The sequence below is a fragment of the Bactrocera neohumeralis genome, chromosome 4 (genome assembly GCF_024586455.1).
Source record: "Bactrocera neohumeralis isolate Rockhampton chromosome 4, APGP_CSIRO_Bneo_wtdbg2-racon-allhic-juicebox.fasta_v2, whole genome shotgun sequence".
Classification (NCBI taxonomy): Eukaryota; Metazoa; Arthropoda; class Insecta; order Diptera; family Tephritidae; genus Bactrocera; species Bactrocera neohumeralis.
Genome location: NC_065921.1, coordinates 7367805 through 7384062, shown reverse-complemented (window position 1 = coordinate 7384062; position 16258 = coordinate 7367805). Strand labels below are relative to the sequence as shown.

Sequence of the window (16258 nt, the reverse complement as noted above, 5' to 3'; positions counted from 1 at the left end):
TCTCGCCAAGAAGCTGTTCATTTGTCGGAACGATTAATATGGGAGCCTCTAGCATATAGCTGCCATAAAAACTGGCCGATCTAAACCAAAGTAAAGATCTTTTTATACCATTTATGGCTATAAGAATTTTTTCGATAGGAAGCATTGTTATTGATAGCTACAATTGGACCAATCATGTTGCCTTGGCCTTGGGGTAGCAATTGAGTGTCTAAAACCTGTATGACTATAAATTTTGAACTTCAATCTAGACAATTCAGTTTGACAGATACTGCATAACCCAATTCGGTAAAGCGATATGAATAGTCGAATTTTTTCGAAAAATGATTAGATAGTAAAAAACCATAGTACTTAGTAGCTCGAAGTATACAGGATTGTTGGCTAAATATGGTAAATACCTAAAGTTTGATATTAATTGCAGGTAGGATCCAAGTTATGTTTTTGTTTTATATTAATAATTAAACTATACAACAATCGGCTGGAGTAAATTGCATAGTGAAGAAACCTATTTTTGAGTCCTAAGTAAGTAAAAAATAACTTTCAAGTTTTCGAAGTAAGTTTCTAAAATCTATGTAAGTATATAAATACCTTCGAAGTTGGAGATTAGGCTTAATAAAAAAATATTATTTTTAATTAAAGTAAATATTATTAAAAAAAAAATAAAAATATGGAAAATATCATTTTATACAATTTTTCTGTCATGTTTATCAGACAGATGCTCAAATTCGGAACTTCGAAAAAATATAAAAAAAGTATTTCGAAAATGCAAGCCCGACTTCGAAAGCTAATAACATCTGTCAAATAAGCTATATAAGTATAAAAATGTAGAAGGTTTTGATATTATTACGTTTTTAGTAGCGTAAATAGTGTAATTAACAAGTACGTATTCAATAACCTCTACCTCAACATTCGAAGACAAATACTTCGATTTTGGATGCTGACTTTGAAAAAAATAAATAAAATTTTTCGTTTCTTGAACTCAATGTCACAGAAAGCAATGCAACTGATCCCTTACCCAGTCTATTCGATTTTGATTGCTGACTTCGAAAATCGAAAAAACAATTTTTCTCACACTAATTCTCTCAAAAAGCAATGCAACCAGTCCTGTGTTGTACAGTGTAAAAGAAAAAACCAAATCCTTCACATAATCGATATCAAAAGATCAAGAGTTCCAAATTCATTCTCGTCAACTTTTTAATGGAACATGTACAAATTGTTCAGACGGAAGCACTGCCGGATGAACTTATAGATCAAAAAAATCAAAATAGTAGAGGGAATGATAGCTTCAGTGCGAACGAATATACTTTTTTTCAACTGTAAATTCATTTTATAAATATTTCTAGTGGGTTCGGTATCAACTAACAACTGGTAGAACCATTTTTTTGTTTTAACGAGAAAACTTGTTAAAATTATAATATAACCGATTTTCATGTATTAAATATAGAAAATTCACTGGTTTATCAACAAATTTTTATAAGACCTTCTAGTAGTGAAATTATACATTTTCTAGAAAATTTGTACCAAAAAATTTCGGCACATCAGGAAACTCTCAAAAAATGGAAGTTGCTTCTATTAAATATTAGAAGAGCCACGAATTGAGCTTCTGTTTTAGAATATTTATGTGTAAATGATAGGTTTTGAAAACTTAAATTTTGTTAATCAAACTCTCTCAATTCCACTCCATAAGAAACATTAACGTTCGTTGTCTCAAGGATTTCTCAAAAGTGGAGACAAATTTTCATGATAGAATTTAAATAAATAAAAAGAGAAATATCTCAGTGAATAAAAAATCAGCTAGCTGCTATACACATCAATATTTCATTAGAAATCGCACAGCTTCCCTCTTGAAGTTGCAAGAAGACTCTCTAAAACTCCTAAGTAAATTCTGCGCGGCTAATGCCATGCTGCTAACGATACCACACCCAACAGAAATACAAAAAACTTAAATTGTATGCTAAGTTAACTAAAGTTGGCTACAATAAGTCTGCATTCATTGAGTAAGTATTTATTTTAATTAAAGGTATATGTTAATTAGAATACAAATGAGTGGGAAAAATCGAATGCCAGCAATATCCGCGTGGCAAATATTTAACTACTTCTTTGTTAATAACAACAATGTCATGCCATTATTTAACTCTTTATGGCAGCTTGAATTCGGAAATAAGGCGTTTTCATTGATAATACAAATTAGTACATATGTACCTATATATATATACATATATATACCTACATATGTGCGAGCAGTGGTTTCCTCGTGCTACATTTAGAGCTGGCTCCATGGGCAAACGTGGACTTGTTCGCCTAATATGTTAACATGGCATGAATATAAATTACACCAATCCACCGCATTTGTACACACTTAAGCAGTGATATGTAGAGACGCCTGTGGGGGACGCATGTGGGCTTAAATCGGTAGATGTGTGTGATTATGCCAGAACAGACGTTAGAATTATGGCGGGTGAGATGTGTGCGGGTATACAGCGTACGTGTATGCTGGTATATTTCAAGCAATTTGCGTGTGGGTTGCACATTTTAGGCCATCTTGCCATTGCCACAACAACAACAACAAATCTTATGCTTAATATTTTTGTTTTTCGTTCATATAGAGAACTTCATTGTGTTGTGTGTTAATAAGCAATGTGTTTTTGCTATTTAGTCACAATTGTTCAAGTCAGCGATATATATACATACATACATGCATGTGTGTGTGTGTGTATAAGATAGCTGCAATTACGTTTTGCAATATCCATTTACCTATTTTTGTGCGGAAATACTGCGGAAGGAACCTACTTAGCTTGACATGCATTAATATTTATGCACAACTTTGTATATAACTGTCTTTAGCTGGCATGCCCACACCCGCTAGCATGGTATGGTGCACATTTGTCCACCGGAAATGGCTGGCGATTTGCATGTGTTCTACAAATAATGCCGTAAGCTTGACTTTAATATGTTAAATTGTGAAAACGAATGGCTAAAAGTCAACGAATTTTAAATACAATTAAAGGATTTGGTAATAACAGTTGGAAAAGTAACTGTATAAAGTGTGTTTTTATAAAAAAAAACATTGCTATTCTCTAAATTAGGAATTTCGTAAACGAATATTAAAATTTAGCCTATGCCACAAAGTTTTCCATCAATTCTATAAGGCATGGAAACCCTCCACCAATATAAACGAGTGGAGCTGTCGGAGGGAACTTGTGTTTTTTTACGAAATATAATATAATATGGGTTTACGTCCGTACTGTGGTGGTATACATTCGTTTTAGTTACTCGAAGCTACTAAGTCTGGCTTATTTTTTTAGCTTACATTCTAAACCTAAAAACTGACATGAAAAAGGCAGATTATTTGCAGTAAAAATTAAATATCTTCATTTAATTAAAAAAATTAAAAAAAAAAAACAAGAAAAAACTTTAACTTTGGTTGCTCCGAAGCTTAATACCCTTCACAGGTGAATTTCTGTTAGTAACTATGTGTTCAGTTTGAATGGAAGCTATATGATATAGTAATCCGATCTGAACAATTTCTTCGGAGATTACAGTGTGGCTTTAGAAAATAATCTATACCAAATTTCGTGAATAAATCTTGTCAAATGCAAAAGTTTTCCATACAAAAACTTGAGTCCGATCGTTCAGTTTGTATGGCAGCTATATGTTATAGTGGTCCGATATCGACAGTTCCGACAAATGAGCAGCTTCTTGAAGAGAAAATGACGTTTGCAAAATTTCAAGACGATATCTTAAGAACTGAGGGACTAGTTCGTATATATACAGACAGACGGACAGACAGGCAGACGGACATGGCTAAATCGACTGAGCCCAACATACTGATTATTTACATATATACTTTATAGGGCCTCTGACGCTTCCTTCTGGGTGTTACAAACTTCGTGACAAACTTAATATACCCTGTTCAGGGTATAAAGATATAAAAATTATACTTTTCACTAACTTCGAAGGTGGTTATATAGACTTCTGAGACTTACTGGAAAATGTCTGACTATCTTTTATAAAAGTTAAAAATCTTTGTACAATTAAAAATAAAACCTCATGGAATCCTTTAATAGGAAACACAGTTTTTTTTAAGCATTAAGGAAAATGTGCTTGCAAACGTAATATTCTTAAATATATATAATTAACCTTTACTTTAACAAATTTAATATACATTTTTGAGTACATAATTTGATTAATTTATAAGTAGAGAGAACTTTGCAACACTCACCTGCATGCCCGTTGGACGCAAATGCTCGTTCACCCAATTGCGAAATGTGTTCGCCTGTATTTCGACCCATAGGTCCTCGTTGCCGCGTATGTTCATGCCCTTGGCGGCGGTGCCTTCGGGGCTGCGCGCCACCAAACCGGCATGGGTGATCTTCTGCGTTTCGGTGCTGCCATCGGTGTTGTGTTTCAGCAGACCGGCGTGTGTCACTTTGGCACCTTTAATATCTTTCACATCCATCCTGCGCGAGGATGACTACACACTGTCACTTAAGCGATTCGTGCACTTATTTTTCTTAGTATTCGGATTCTTTTTCTTTTTTTCTCGTTGTTGTTGTGAAAAGAGTAGAGCAAAATGTGCGATATTCGGCGTTTAACACAATTTGCGTTTTGTTTTCATAGTGAACTTCGCACGGTTACGTCTAACGTTGATTTAATTTTGTGTACTAAATATAAGCACACCAACACACACTCAACTGCACAGACACTCGCCCAGGCACGAGTGCGCGCTTTGTTCTTTTTCAATTTGCCTGTTGGAGGAGATTTATTGGGTAGGCAATCACCTGCTGCGCACTCACTTATTTGGGCAGCTTGCTAACTCTAAGTTTTTTTAATAAATTGCGTTTTGCGATTTTGAATATTTCGTTTCGTTAACGCTGAAATTTGAGGAAAGAAAAGCTACAATTAACACTACTTAAACACGATTTCAATTTACTTAACAATTATGTAATAAAATTTGCCAACACTTTTGCCTTTATAGTCAGGCTTAAGCCTTTGAACCAAGCTACAAAGATATATTTGATTTTATACACAAAAAATTGCCAACTTTTCACGCGTCGAATTGTCGTGTGTGCGCGCTCAGCCACTGCTGCGCTCAGACTGAAACGCGTTTTTAGCCAAGTTCGCCAATTAGTTTTGGCGAATGTTGGAACAAAAAGCAAAAATCTATTCAAAAATCCGCTCCGCTTGATTCGTTCACCAACACCAGTGTGCACTCGACTCAGCTCAGCGCCAACCCACACAGTTTCAACATTTCAAGTCGGCCTACTCATTTTTCGTAGCAAGCTTGTACAGCGGCAACCACAACAACAACAACGATAAATCAACAACAGCTTAGCTCTTTACAGACATATTTAGACTTGGCTTGAGAAACCTGCCTCAGAACGTCAACAAATCGCAAAAAACGATGACGTCATGCACGCTTTTCGAAAATGAAAATGAACAATGTGCGCGCTCACCAACACACAAGCGCAGGCGCACATTGCACACGCTCTCTCACCACGCGCTTACTTCACAGATCTCGCTGAGCTGCGGCGCTCTTGACCAGTACACACAAAGTGGCTGGTTCCCACTTTAGCCGGCGATCTTCTGACTTTTGCCTCTGCTCCTAGCTTCTCACTTTGTGCGCTGAGCTTTTTTCTTGCTGCTGCGACTTGTCTAACTTGTTTTTGGCTTAGAAATAAAAATTCGACTGCTCGCTGCTGCGTAGTTGCTGCTGTTGTTGTTAAGCCGAAAAATAATAAAGTAGAATTTTGAGTGAGCAACTTAATGCGAAATCGTACATCAAAGAGTGCGGGTGAAAAAAGCATAAAATAAAGCTATGGCAAAGTAAACAAGAGCGAACAAGCGTCAAAAAGTGCAAGCAACAATGCTAATCAGTGATCAAAACGGATTACACTGAAGAAAATTTTGTGTAATACACAAGAAAGAAGTAATGATTTTTTTACGAAACGGATGAACTCTCTTGGAAAGGTATTTCAGTCGCACTAGCGACAGAATGAGAACGGGTAAGAGCTTCGCTGCTATGCACTGCTGGATGGTTGGGCCTCAGGCGAACTCGGCAAGCGCTAGTAGTCTACCAATCACAATGCCCTTCTGGCCCAGCGTAAATCGTTAGAAGTCTAATCTCATTCAGAATAATCTGCTTCGAAGAAGATGAAATATATTCGCCCAAAACTTTCTTTCGACTGCCCCTTAGTCTGATCAAGGCTAAAATACCTTGGACCTCAGACGTTTAGACATCCAGATGAAATTGCGGAACTGAAAATAAAGAACCCAAGCATGTTTGTAATCGATTGATTGCGTCCTTTATTGCCATATTGATCCCTTACGCAGTTATGGCCATCCGAGGGTGTTGAGTCCTTTTCATTGTGGGCCATTTTTTACTTGGCGGGTTCCAAACACCGCGAATAACCCAGGTGTGGGATTGTTCGCTTTCTCACTTTAACTCGCTTTCAACGGATTTTTTGGCTACCCAGCGGATACTCGGTCTAAGACCGGAAGTCATCAGCTGCTTAAGCCACTCCCAAGTGAATGGCGCTGAGAGAACTTACCCCACTTGCGTGGACTTCTACACAGGACTCCATCTTTCCTTCAAGGCCCTTTGTCGAGTGCTAATAACCATCTACATGAGTTTTCATATGACTTCACAAAGGAGTGCATATAGCAGTTGAAGTGTGATCCGCCCGCCATATTGGGGAATCAGTCTTCCAAACTAACCAGACCCAATTAATAGTAATATTAATATTCATCCGAGTATGTTTTCAGAAAAATTATTGATCTTAAATGAATTTTCTTAGTATAAACCAAATGCGGAGGTCCATAGTGTAATTGACTAAAAAAAAAATATATTAATAACTGCCTTTATGCATTTGGAGTCGGAATACATTTTAGGCATAACTTTATAAATATTAAATAAACGTTGTAATTAGCATTATTAAAGCTGATCATGAAAAATGGAAAGTTGTTCTATAAGAGTAGAGCTCTGTTTTTTTTTAAGTCCAATTTTGGGCAACTTTTTTCATGTTGCATCGAGAGCAATAATCTTCAAATGGAAAGTTTTTGAAAGTAAGTTTTTTTATTGATTTTTTACAACGATTCAGGAAGGAAGAGAGAGGAAATTTGTTGCGCCAAAGATAGGTGAACTAACGAATCTATCGAGAAAGTAGGACCTTAATAATTCTAAAGCGAAATATGAACTTTTTTCGAATTCCATTCAAATGTTTGGTTAACTATAATGAAATCTCAGATGTTACGCTTTTTTGTTGTTGTGTTTTTAGTTTAAAACTGCAAAACTTATATGAAGATTTATAGACTTTTCAGTTCCAATTATAGAATTCTTTCATCTCAAGTAGGTAAGAGTAAGTGATTTATTACGCTTTAATACGCTTAACTGTTCATACTTATTATGCGCTATTACATAAGCATAACTAGAAACTACACTCGTGTTCTGTGCACAATCACAAGTCAATAACTTGTGAATGAAAACGCCGTGAGCACTTTTTAATTTTTTTTTGCTGATAACTGCTTAGCCTCAGCCGCCAGTTCATTATGGCCACATACACACATAAATTAAGAGAACCACAAACGTAGTCACCTATGGTGCGACGGTTGAGTGAAACCAAATGAAAAATTCCAGAAATTGCTGCCTTCGTGTTGACACCTGCGCGCTTGAGTAACCAGCTGCGCTCAGCTCAGCGTCTCATGCTGAGTTCTACGACAATATCTAATACTCCTAACGCAAGTACTCGTACGAGTGGGTATATTTGTTTGTATGTATATGTATATTACAAGACTGTAAAGCTTTTCGCATTTGGAATCTCACATCACTACTGGGAAAAGACTGCTCGCTTGTCGTGATGTCATAGTTCTGGTATTTTGCTGTTTTGATTTTTAGTAATTTTATGCCAAGCCTAAAATATTTTTACAACTTTTGTTTAGTTTACGATTTAAAAGATAGGTGATTTAGCACGTATTTGATATATATTTTAGGAAGTTGAAACATGGGTGGGGTAAAGTGTCAATAATTTGGAATGAAATATTACTACTGTATATTGTGGCGCATTTATTATTTGTTTATATAAAAAATTATACAAAATACTGAAATTAAATTGTTAATATTGGGTAGTAGAATAAGTCTTTTCGTATTTTCTCAATAGATGTCGTTGGATTCGTATATGGTATCGCCTGTGCTACCGATAACATTGTGTCATACTATGTAGTGCTGGAAAGGTAAGATTTTAAGCTTCATTGAACCAAAATAAAATTTAAAAAAATCGGGGAAGTTGAAAAGTTACAGCTGTTCTAAAATGAATGAAAATAATGAAGAAATTCGATATATTTTTGAAAATTTTTTCTATAAAGAAGGGAAGAATGCCACGCAAGCCACTAATGAAATTTGTGAAGTTTACGGAGACGATGCTATACCAGTTCGTGTAGCACAACAATGGTTCGCTCGCTCCATTCTGGAAATTTCGATGTGAAAGATGCACCTCTCTCTGATCGACCTATCGTTGAAAAAGTCAATGAAACCATGAAATAAATTTACCAGGACCGTCATATAAGCAGCCATGACATCGCTAAGGAACATAACATTCATTATCAAACGGTTTTGAACCATTAAAAAAAGGCTGGCTACAAAAAGAAGCTCGATGTTTGGGTACCACATGAATTGTCTGTGAAAAATTTAAAGGACCGAATTAACATCTGCGATTCTTTGCTGAAACGAAATGAAATCGAACCATTTCTGAAGCGAATGGATACAAGATGGACCATGGTCCAAGCGTGGTGAAGCTCAACAAATGGTCGCAAAGCCAGGATTGAGGCCTTGAAAGGTTATGCTGAGTGTTTGATGAGATTGGAAAGAAATCATCCACTATGAACTGCTCCAGTCTGGTCGAACGATTGATTCGACATGTTACTGTCAATAGCTGACGAGACTGAAGCAAGCAATAGAAAAAAACGGCCAGAATTGATCAACAGAAAGAGCTTCGTCTTCCATCAAGACAACGCTAGATCACACACAGCTTTGATGACTCGGCAAAAACTGGCAAAGCTTGCCTGAGAAGTTTTGATGCATCCACCATATAGCCCTGACCTTGCTTCATCAGACTACCATTTGTTTCGGGCAATGCAGAACTGCCTTAGTGGAGTAAAGTTGGCTTCAAGAGAAGCCTGTGAAAATTACTTGTCGCAGTTTTTAGCCGAGAAACCAGAAAAGTTTTACACTGATGGCATAATGTCTCTAGCGGAAAAATCGCAAAAAGTGGTCTACCAAAATGGTACATATTTGGTTCATTAAAGTTCATTATAAATATAAAAAAAAATAAGTGGAAGTTTATTTGAAATGCGATAACACTTTCTAACTACCTTATATTATTTACTTAATAAAGAACACAATATTTTAGATTACTTGTATGCCAAATACTCCACAGAAAGACTTCAGACTTCACAGAATTGTTCCTAAGCCAATAATACTCCCTTATGGATTTATGGTAAACTTGAGCTAAGTGAAAAATTTTAAGTAAGCGAAATTTGCATTTGCGGAGACACATTTATGCCAATTCTACCAAAAACTCAATCAAAATTCTTCATAAAATCACTTGACACGAAAAAGAAAAAACCTCTTCAGTTGAGAAACGGAAACAACTTCGACAAATAACTGAAAATCCATATGGGAAAATACATTAGAAGTGTCACAACCACAATTTATGGTGAGAAAATCCTCTCTCGAGCGCTGGCAATCAAAACTAAGCGCCAAAGCAGGTGCGAAGCAAGCGCGTTGTCAACAAAAAAATATACGCGCCAACAAAGAAAATGCAACGACACAGACACACTGACAGCGTGGCAGCGGCACGGCTCAATACTTTCGAGCGAAAAAATTGAAGAATTATTGAAACTGCGACGGCGTAAAAAAGTAAAAACTAATCCGCTTCGCTGCAGATTGCCAAAAAGGTGCACCGCAACTGATTGCTGGCGACATTGTGTGCATGTATGAGTGTGACTTGTTATGTGTGTGTTTAGGTGGACTGTATTCAGAGTGTGCTCGTGGTGGCAGTGCTTTGCGTCAGCTTCGTGACAGTTGCAATGCGCCGGAAATCGCTGCCGCCTTTTCCGTTTTGTGTCACTTTAACTGACACAAATACGCTTAGCAACAACAACAACCACAACAACAACTAAGGTAGTGTACAATTCTGCATGCAGGCAGGCGGCAGGCATCCAGCTGGCTGGTGTATTTTCTAGAATTGTTGTTGCTAAGCGCCCATAACGAGCAAAAACGAAATGCGAATGCAAATAAAACTTGGCATTGCGTAAAATAGCAGCAACAATAACAATCAAACTGACGTTTATCGTTTGAAGTTTAAATGCCAAAAATGAGCGAAAAGAACCGTGAGGCTTAGGCAAAAACAATGTGCAACGCACGAAGTGTACACAAGTTGCAGTTGTTGTAGGTGTTTGTGTGTGTTTGTTGGTGCGTAAAAATCGCAATTTTAAATGCAATACACACATACACCAGCTTACACACACACATATTTAGAATTACAAAATATTGCGCATAAAAAATATTACGACTTTGGATCGCGTTGCCGCCATCAGACATCAGCTTCGCAGTATTCGCTTTCATCTGCGCGTTGTCAGCTGTGTGCATGTGTGCGTGGGTGCGAGTGTGTGTGCGTCGACCAATATAGCCATACCCGTTACATTGTTTTCGAATTCACCATAAACGTGTGTACGCCACCCGTTCGCCCACGAAAATATTTGCTTGAACGTCATAGCAATTTCTTTCGGTACTGATATTGTTGGTTATAGTTGTTGTTGCTTTTACAATTTTCACGGTGAGCCATTAGCAATGCATATTTCGCGAATTTAATGCGCTAGTAAGATATTTAAAGTACAAACAGTCTACGTTGGGGTAGAGAGAAGTCTCCGAAGAGTGGAAAATATGGTACGAAGGTGTGTAAAACTTCTCCTTACTTTGAGTTCAGGAAGCACTGCTACTGCAAGTTCGGCTTTGCAATCGCCAATAGCTTCGGTTCAAGTCACTAATATACCGGGGAGTTTGAAAAAGTAGTTGACACTCCGATCTGCTAAACATACATACATATATATCGATAGACTTAATAATTCCTTGTTATATAGTCATTTGGGATTGGAAAGTGATGCTTCTCGAAATACGTTATTTTCGTTATGAAGTTCCAAGGCCAAGTGCAACATCACTCAAATATTTCGGTCCAGTTGTCTACAAGTAGGTTTGCTTAGACTCTTTTGGAGATCGTCCTAGATATATTTTATATATTGCTAGATAATAGATATCTTGTAATGATTATTTGAATATACATATTAGATTTTTTAAAAAGGTGGCGTAAAGATTTCAAACCAAATGCCAACTCTCCCCCAAAAAAATTTTCATCGGAAAGTAGTATAAACTCTCTGCAGTTCTATACTCAAATTGAAATCAATTTGATTGTATTGTTGTCAGCATTTTCAGTTGGAAAATGTTTTAATGAGAATTTCTAAACAGATGGCAACTCTCCACAAAAAAAATTTAACCGAAAGTTGAATAAAACTGCTAAAGTTTGTCAATCGAGTTGTAATAATTTGGTTTTCTCATAAAATTGACTGCAATATAAATTTTAAGCAGGTGGTAAGTCCTGTTTTAATACTAGTTTATAGACAAGTGGCAACTCTTAAAAAAATTTTAATGAAGAGTCGCTTTTACAAAGTGATACTAAAATTGAAATCAGGTAGATTGTTTTAGAATTTTCAAAAAGATGGCAACCCTATTAAGTTAGTTTTTTAACTGTAAACTTTCTTATATATTTTTTCTTTGGTTTTTGTCGCTGTATTGAGTTATTTATTTTACTAAACTGTTTTAACAGGAATTTCTAAATAGGTGGCAACACTGCACAAAAAAAATGTGTACCGAAAGTTGAATAAAATAGCTTTAGTTTGATATTCGAATGATAATAATTTATTTATCTCAAGAAATTGACTGAAAGATAAATTTTAAACAGGTGGCAACTCGTCTCAACTTTTGTTTCCAACGTTAAGCGCCCTAAGGCTGCTTTATTTCTTCATCTAATGTTTTTTTTGTATTATCAACTGTTGAAACTAAAAATTTTCATTTAGGTGGATTGTTTTAGATTTTTAAAATAGGTGGCAACCCTTTTAAGTCAGTAGTTTTAGCTGCAAACTTAAACTTTTAGCTTGAAATCTTGTAATACTAAGCATTTTCAGCATCTAACGGTATTATACATACTTTAGCTGCGTGTTATTTTCATTAGGAGCTTTTAAAATTTAGTACACAATCTCTGCCAGCAATGAATGCAATTTTCCTCACATCACGCTACACGATAAAGGGTAAAATACTATAAATCATACATATGTTCGCTTTTAGCAGTAATTGTTTTCTAGTTTCTCATATGAAAATGGGGACGGAAAATTTGGTTGACCTCAACAGCTTTACCCAAAGAGGGACGCATACTAGTATAAAAAGAATGCCAGACAATTGCTTATCAAAATTTGCCTTGAATTTATTTATTTATTTATAATTAGCTTAACCTCGATTGCATGCATCTATTTTGTATATCAAATCAGAAAATTGTAAACCAGGAACTGAATTTCACAGACAAAGCCAGATGCTTCTGCACGCGCTCAAACGCTCAAACAGATTTAATTTGCTGTAAAATTAGTTTTAGTTTAAGCAAAAAGTATTATAATCGCGGTAAACAAAGACAATGCAAGCACGCACACACATACATGCATACAAATGTATAATATAATTATATATGCGTGTGTGTTGCGGTGCATTCGATTGTAAAGAAAAATATCACAGTCACAGCTAATCGCATGACTGCATTCGAAAACAATTTCATACACCCATTTGAGCATTTCAACTGATTTTATGAACTCTGTATATTGTTTTGTTATTTTTGTTGTTTTTTCTGTTTTTTATTTGTGCTTTATTATTATTTTTTGTTTGTGATGGCGATTAATGCACGAGTCATTTTCTGATTTTCAACCCGTTTTCCTTCACCACAGACACACATTCACACCTACTTAGCTACAGAACTGCGCACATATGTGTTTGTACATAAATAAATATATATGTATTTGTGCTTGTGTGTAGGTAGTTGCATACAAATCGACGAAACAATGACTAATTGCACGCATTTTAAGTTCAATGCCAATGTCAGCTGAGTTTGGCCCGCAGCCGCTGAGCTGAGTTTAATCGAGCTGAGTTGTACAGTCATAAATGTTATTGTGGCTTATAGAGCTATATTGGTATGTGTATGTGTGTGTCTGTGCTGTTGTGCTTAGGTGAGTGCGGACTGTCAGTCTTCATGCGACAATGTCACTTATGAGATCACAAGCCTGCTGAATTGACTTTGCGCTGCAATTGACAAGTCACTGATGGCGCTTAGAAATTATATTAAGAAAAGTGAAATCGGTGCATGAGGCATAATGACCGATGCTGTTTTGTAGAATTCCATAAACGATTATGATGAAAAAAAAAAAACACGAATACCGTGGAGCGTCATTTCAGCGCCGCTCGCAGCAACTCGAAATGATGTATGGAACGACTTGGGGTTTAGCGTCGAGATCTTAAATTGAAAGCGTACAAAATATAGCTTGTGCGAGAACTAAAGCCGCTCGTCCTTCCCAAGTAACATCTTTTCGCTCTATGTGAAGTTCTTAGAAGATCCGATCTCATTTCTAGCTCAATGGATATGTAAACAAGCAAAATTGCGGCATTTGAGACGAAGAGCAACCTGAAGAAATTCAAGAGCTGCCATTTTACATATAGATAAACAATGGTTTGGTGTGGTTTGTGGGCCGGTGGAATCATCGGTCTACATTTCTTCAAAAATGATACTGGTGAGAACCATGACAACCGACTATTTGGTGTCTAAAATTGATGCTCCTGCTCTCAGCGACATTTGTTTTCAATAAGACGTCATCACTTCCCATATACATCGCATCAACACTTCGGTGAGCAGATAATTTCACGTCTTAGGCCGGTCGACTGCCTACCAAGATTGTGTGATATCATATTGTAAGACTCTGTGCTGTGGGTATATGTAAAATCTTAAGTCTATACGGACAATTCCGCTTCGATTTAGGCATCGGAGCAAAACAACACGCGTGTCATTCGGCAGTTACCAGTCGAAATGCTCGAATGAATCATCGAAAATTGCACACAACGGATGGTCTATCTGATAAGTAGCCGCGGTCAACATTAGAAAGAAATAATCTTCAAAAAATTACAGCCAAAGAATGCTCTTTCGAATGATAATAAATATTCCTCATTAAATTTGAAGTTTCTGTGCTTTTTCTTTACAAAAATAGGGAAGCTCGAAATGGATCACGACTTAGTCGATTTAGCCACGTCCATCTATTTTTCCGTTTACTCATCCGTCCATCTGGCTGCAAATACGATGAACTAGTCTTCCCAAATGAAGATATTGGACCACTATAGCATACAATTGCCACACAAGCTGACCGCTTAAAATCTTGTATGTAAACTTGTTTATTTGTGAAAGCTATTGTAGCTTCGGCGCAAACGAATTTAACTTTTTATCTTTTCTGGCCTCATTCCCCGAACTAATTGTTGTAAATAATATTAACCCTAACGCCACGCCCAACTGTCCGTCAACGACGCTCCGGGCTACCGCATAATTGAAGGTTTCTCTCACCACACCGCCATTAGCTGCTGTAATTCTATTTGTTTTTGCTTATTTGTTGTAAATAATGTTGTAAATAAGTAATTTTACAATTATTTACTTTTTTCACTCGCAAAAACGCTTTGCATGTCGCCGAGATAAGCGGATAAGCTCACTTTTCGGCGTGTCAGCATTACAGCAATTCAGCTTTTTGACTCGCCGCGCGCCGTTCAATGCTTAATTTGCTTTGTTAGATAACTACATACCTGTTTATTTTGTTTAAAAGCATTTTTGTGTGTTTTTTTATTCTGTTTATCTTGTTTTTGCTCGTTTATTTGGGATGACATCAGTTTATTTTATGAATTTTTAACAACATCATTTAGTTGTTGTAGCTGTTTCACTGTCACTGTCGCGTTTTTGATTGGTGTCATCACTCGGTGGTTTATATTGTATAATAAGGGGTATAAAAATTGATTTTAGTTGTTGTTCAGTTTGTCATGTTGGCAGGGCTGATTTGGAGGGAGGAGAATTATATGAAAGCTTTAGTTAAAAATAGCGCAAATTTTCACATTAATCGTAAATTTCCTGAAAATTAACTCAAATTTATTTTGAAAGTATGTTTAGGGGGCCAAAATAGCTGGTGGTGTTGGGTAAAAATTCTGTAAATTTTTGACAACTGGATTGGATATGTTTCTAGTTTCGAAAGTTTCATTTATACTTTTCCAGTATCACCCCAAATACCTGATCTCCCACGAGCTAAATGTTACTTTCATGCTTGGAGGTATGTAAGGCTCTAATATGGAAAAAAATTAGCTTCAACTCTAACAACTTAACTTAACCAATTTCTAATTAGGGTGACGTTGAAACAGACTCGGCAATAAATCAGAGAGAAGTTGCCAGTTAAATTAAAAAATTTAACGAAATTTATTACGCTTCATTAAAATTACCAGTACTTGCAGCAAAGCTGCAATGTGTGTGTGTACAATTGATAATAAGCGAATGCCTGTAACTCTATATGTGTTTATGTCTCATCGCGTGTGTCACACATGTGCCAGAAATGCAGTTACTTGATTATCATAGATAGAGTTAACTGTCGCCTCATGCACTGCATTCTAATTGAAACATTCACAATGGAGACAGCAGCTAAGCCCACAAACAAGCGATAAGCTTACACGCGCGCTTCTAATTGCAGTCAAAAGAATGCGTTACATAATACACTCACTTGGCAATGGCGCGGTTGTAGGGCAGCAAGTAGAAAAGACGAATGAAAACAAAATGCCAGAGAGCTACCTGTTGCGAGTTTGTGTCTTAAGTCTACTGTTTGCGCTGCCATGCATGGCATAATTACCAACTCAGCATATATTTATGTATGTGTCAGCATATGTGCGCATTCTATGATGAACTTGGAAGCGACTGTCTACTGTAACAGTACTTTCAGCGCAACTACGACACACAAACAACAACAAATATGTTTATGCGTTTCATTGCGCCGCCTGCTGACTGAGCAAGCGGCTTGAATAAGCATGTGAATGTAGAAGTGGTGGAGGAAAACGCTGCGCAACATTTTCATTTATGAAATTCTGTGTTTCGTCTGCCACAGC

The 16258-nt window shown here is 36.5% G+C and overlaps 1 protein-coding gene across 8 annotated transcripts in view; it reads right to left on the bottom strand.

Moving 5' to 3' along the window:
- The window catches only part of LOC126756871 (filamin-C), a 99930-nt gene that overhangs the window by 72805 nt on the left and 10867 nt on the right, over positions 1-16258 (bottom strand). For 2 of the 8 annotated variants that reach the window (XM_050470340.1, XM_050470342.1), the window contains exon 2: positions 4220-4871. In XM_050470340.1, coding sequence (XP_050326297.1) covers positions 4220-4456 — 237 coding nt within the window. In that variant the 5' untranslated portion in view covers positions 4457-4871. Of the gene's footprint in view, positions 1-4219; positions 5101-16258 lie in introns of those variants that run through there. The other 6 variants (XM_050470339.1, XM_050470338.1, XM_050470341.1 and 3 more) reach the window with 6 other exon arrangements.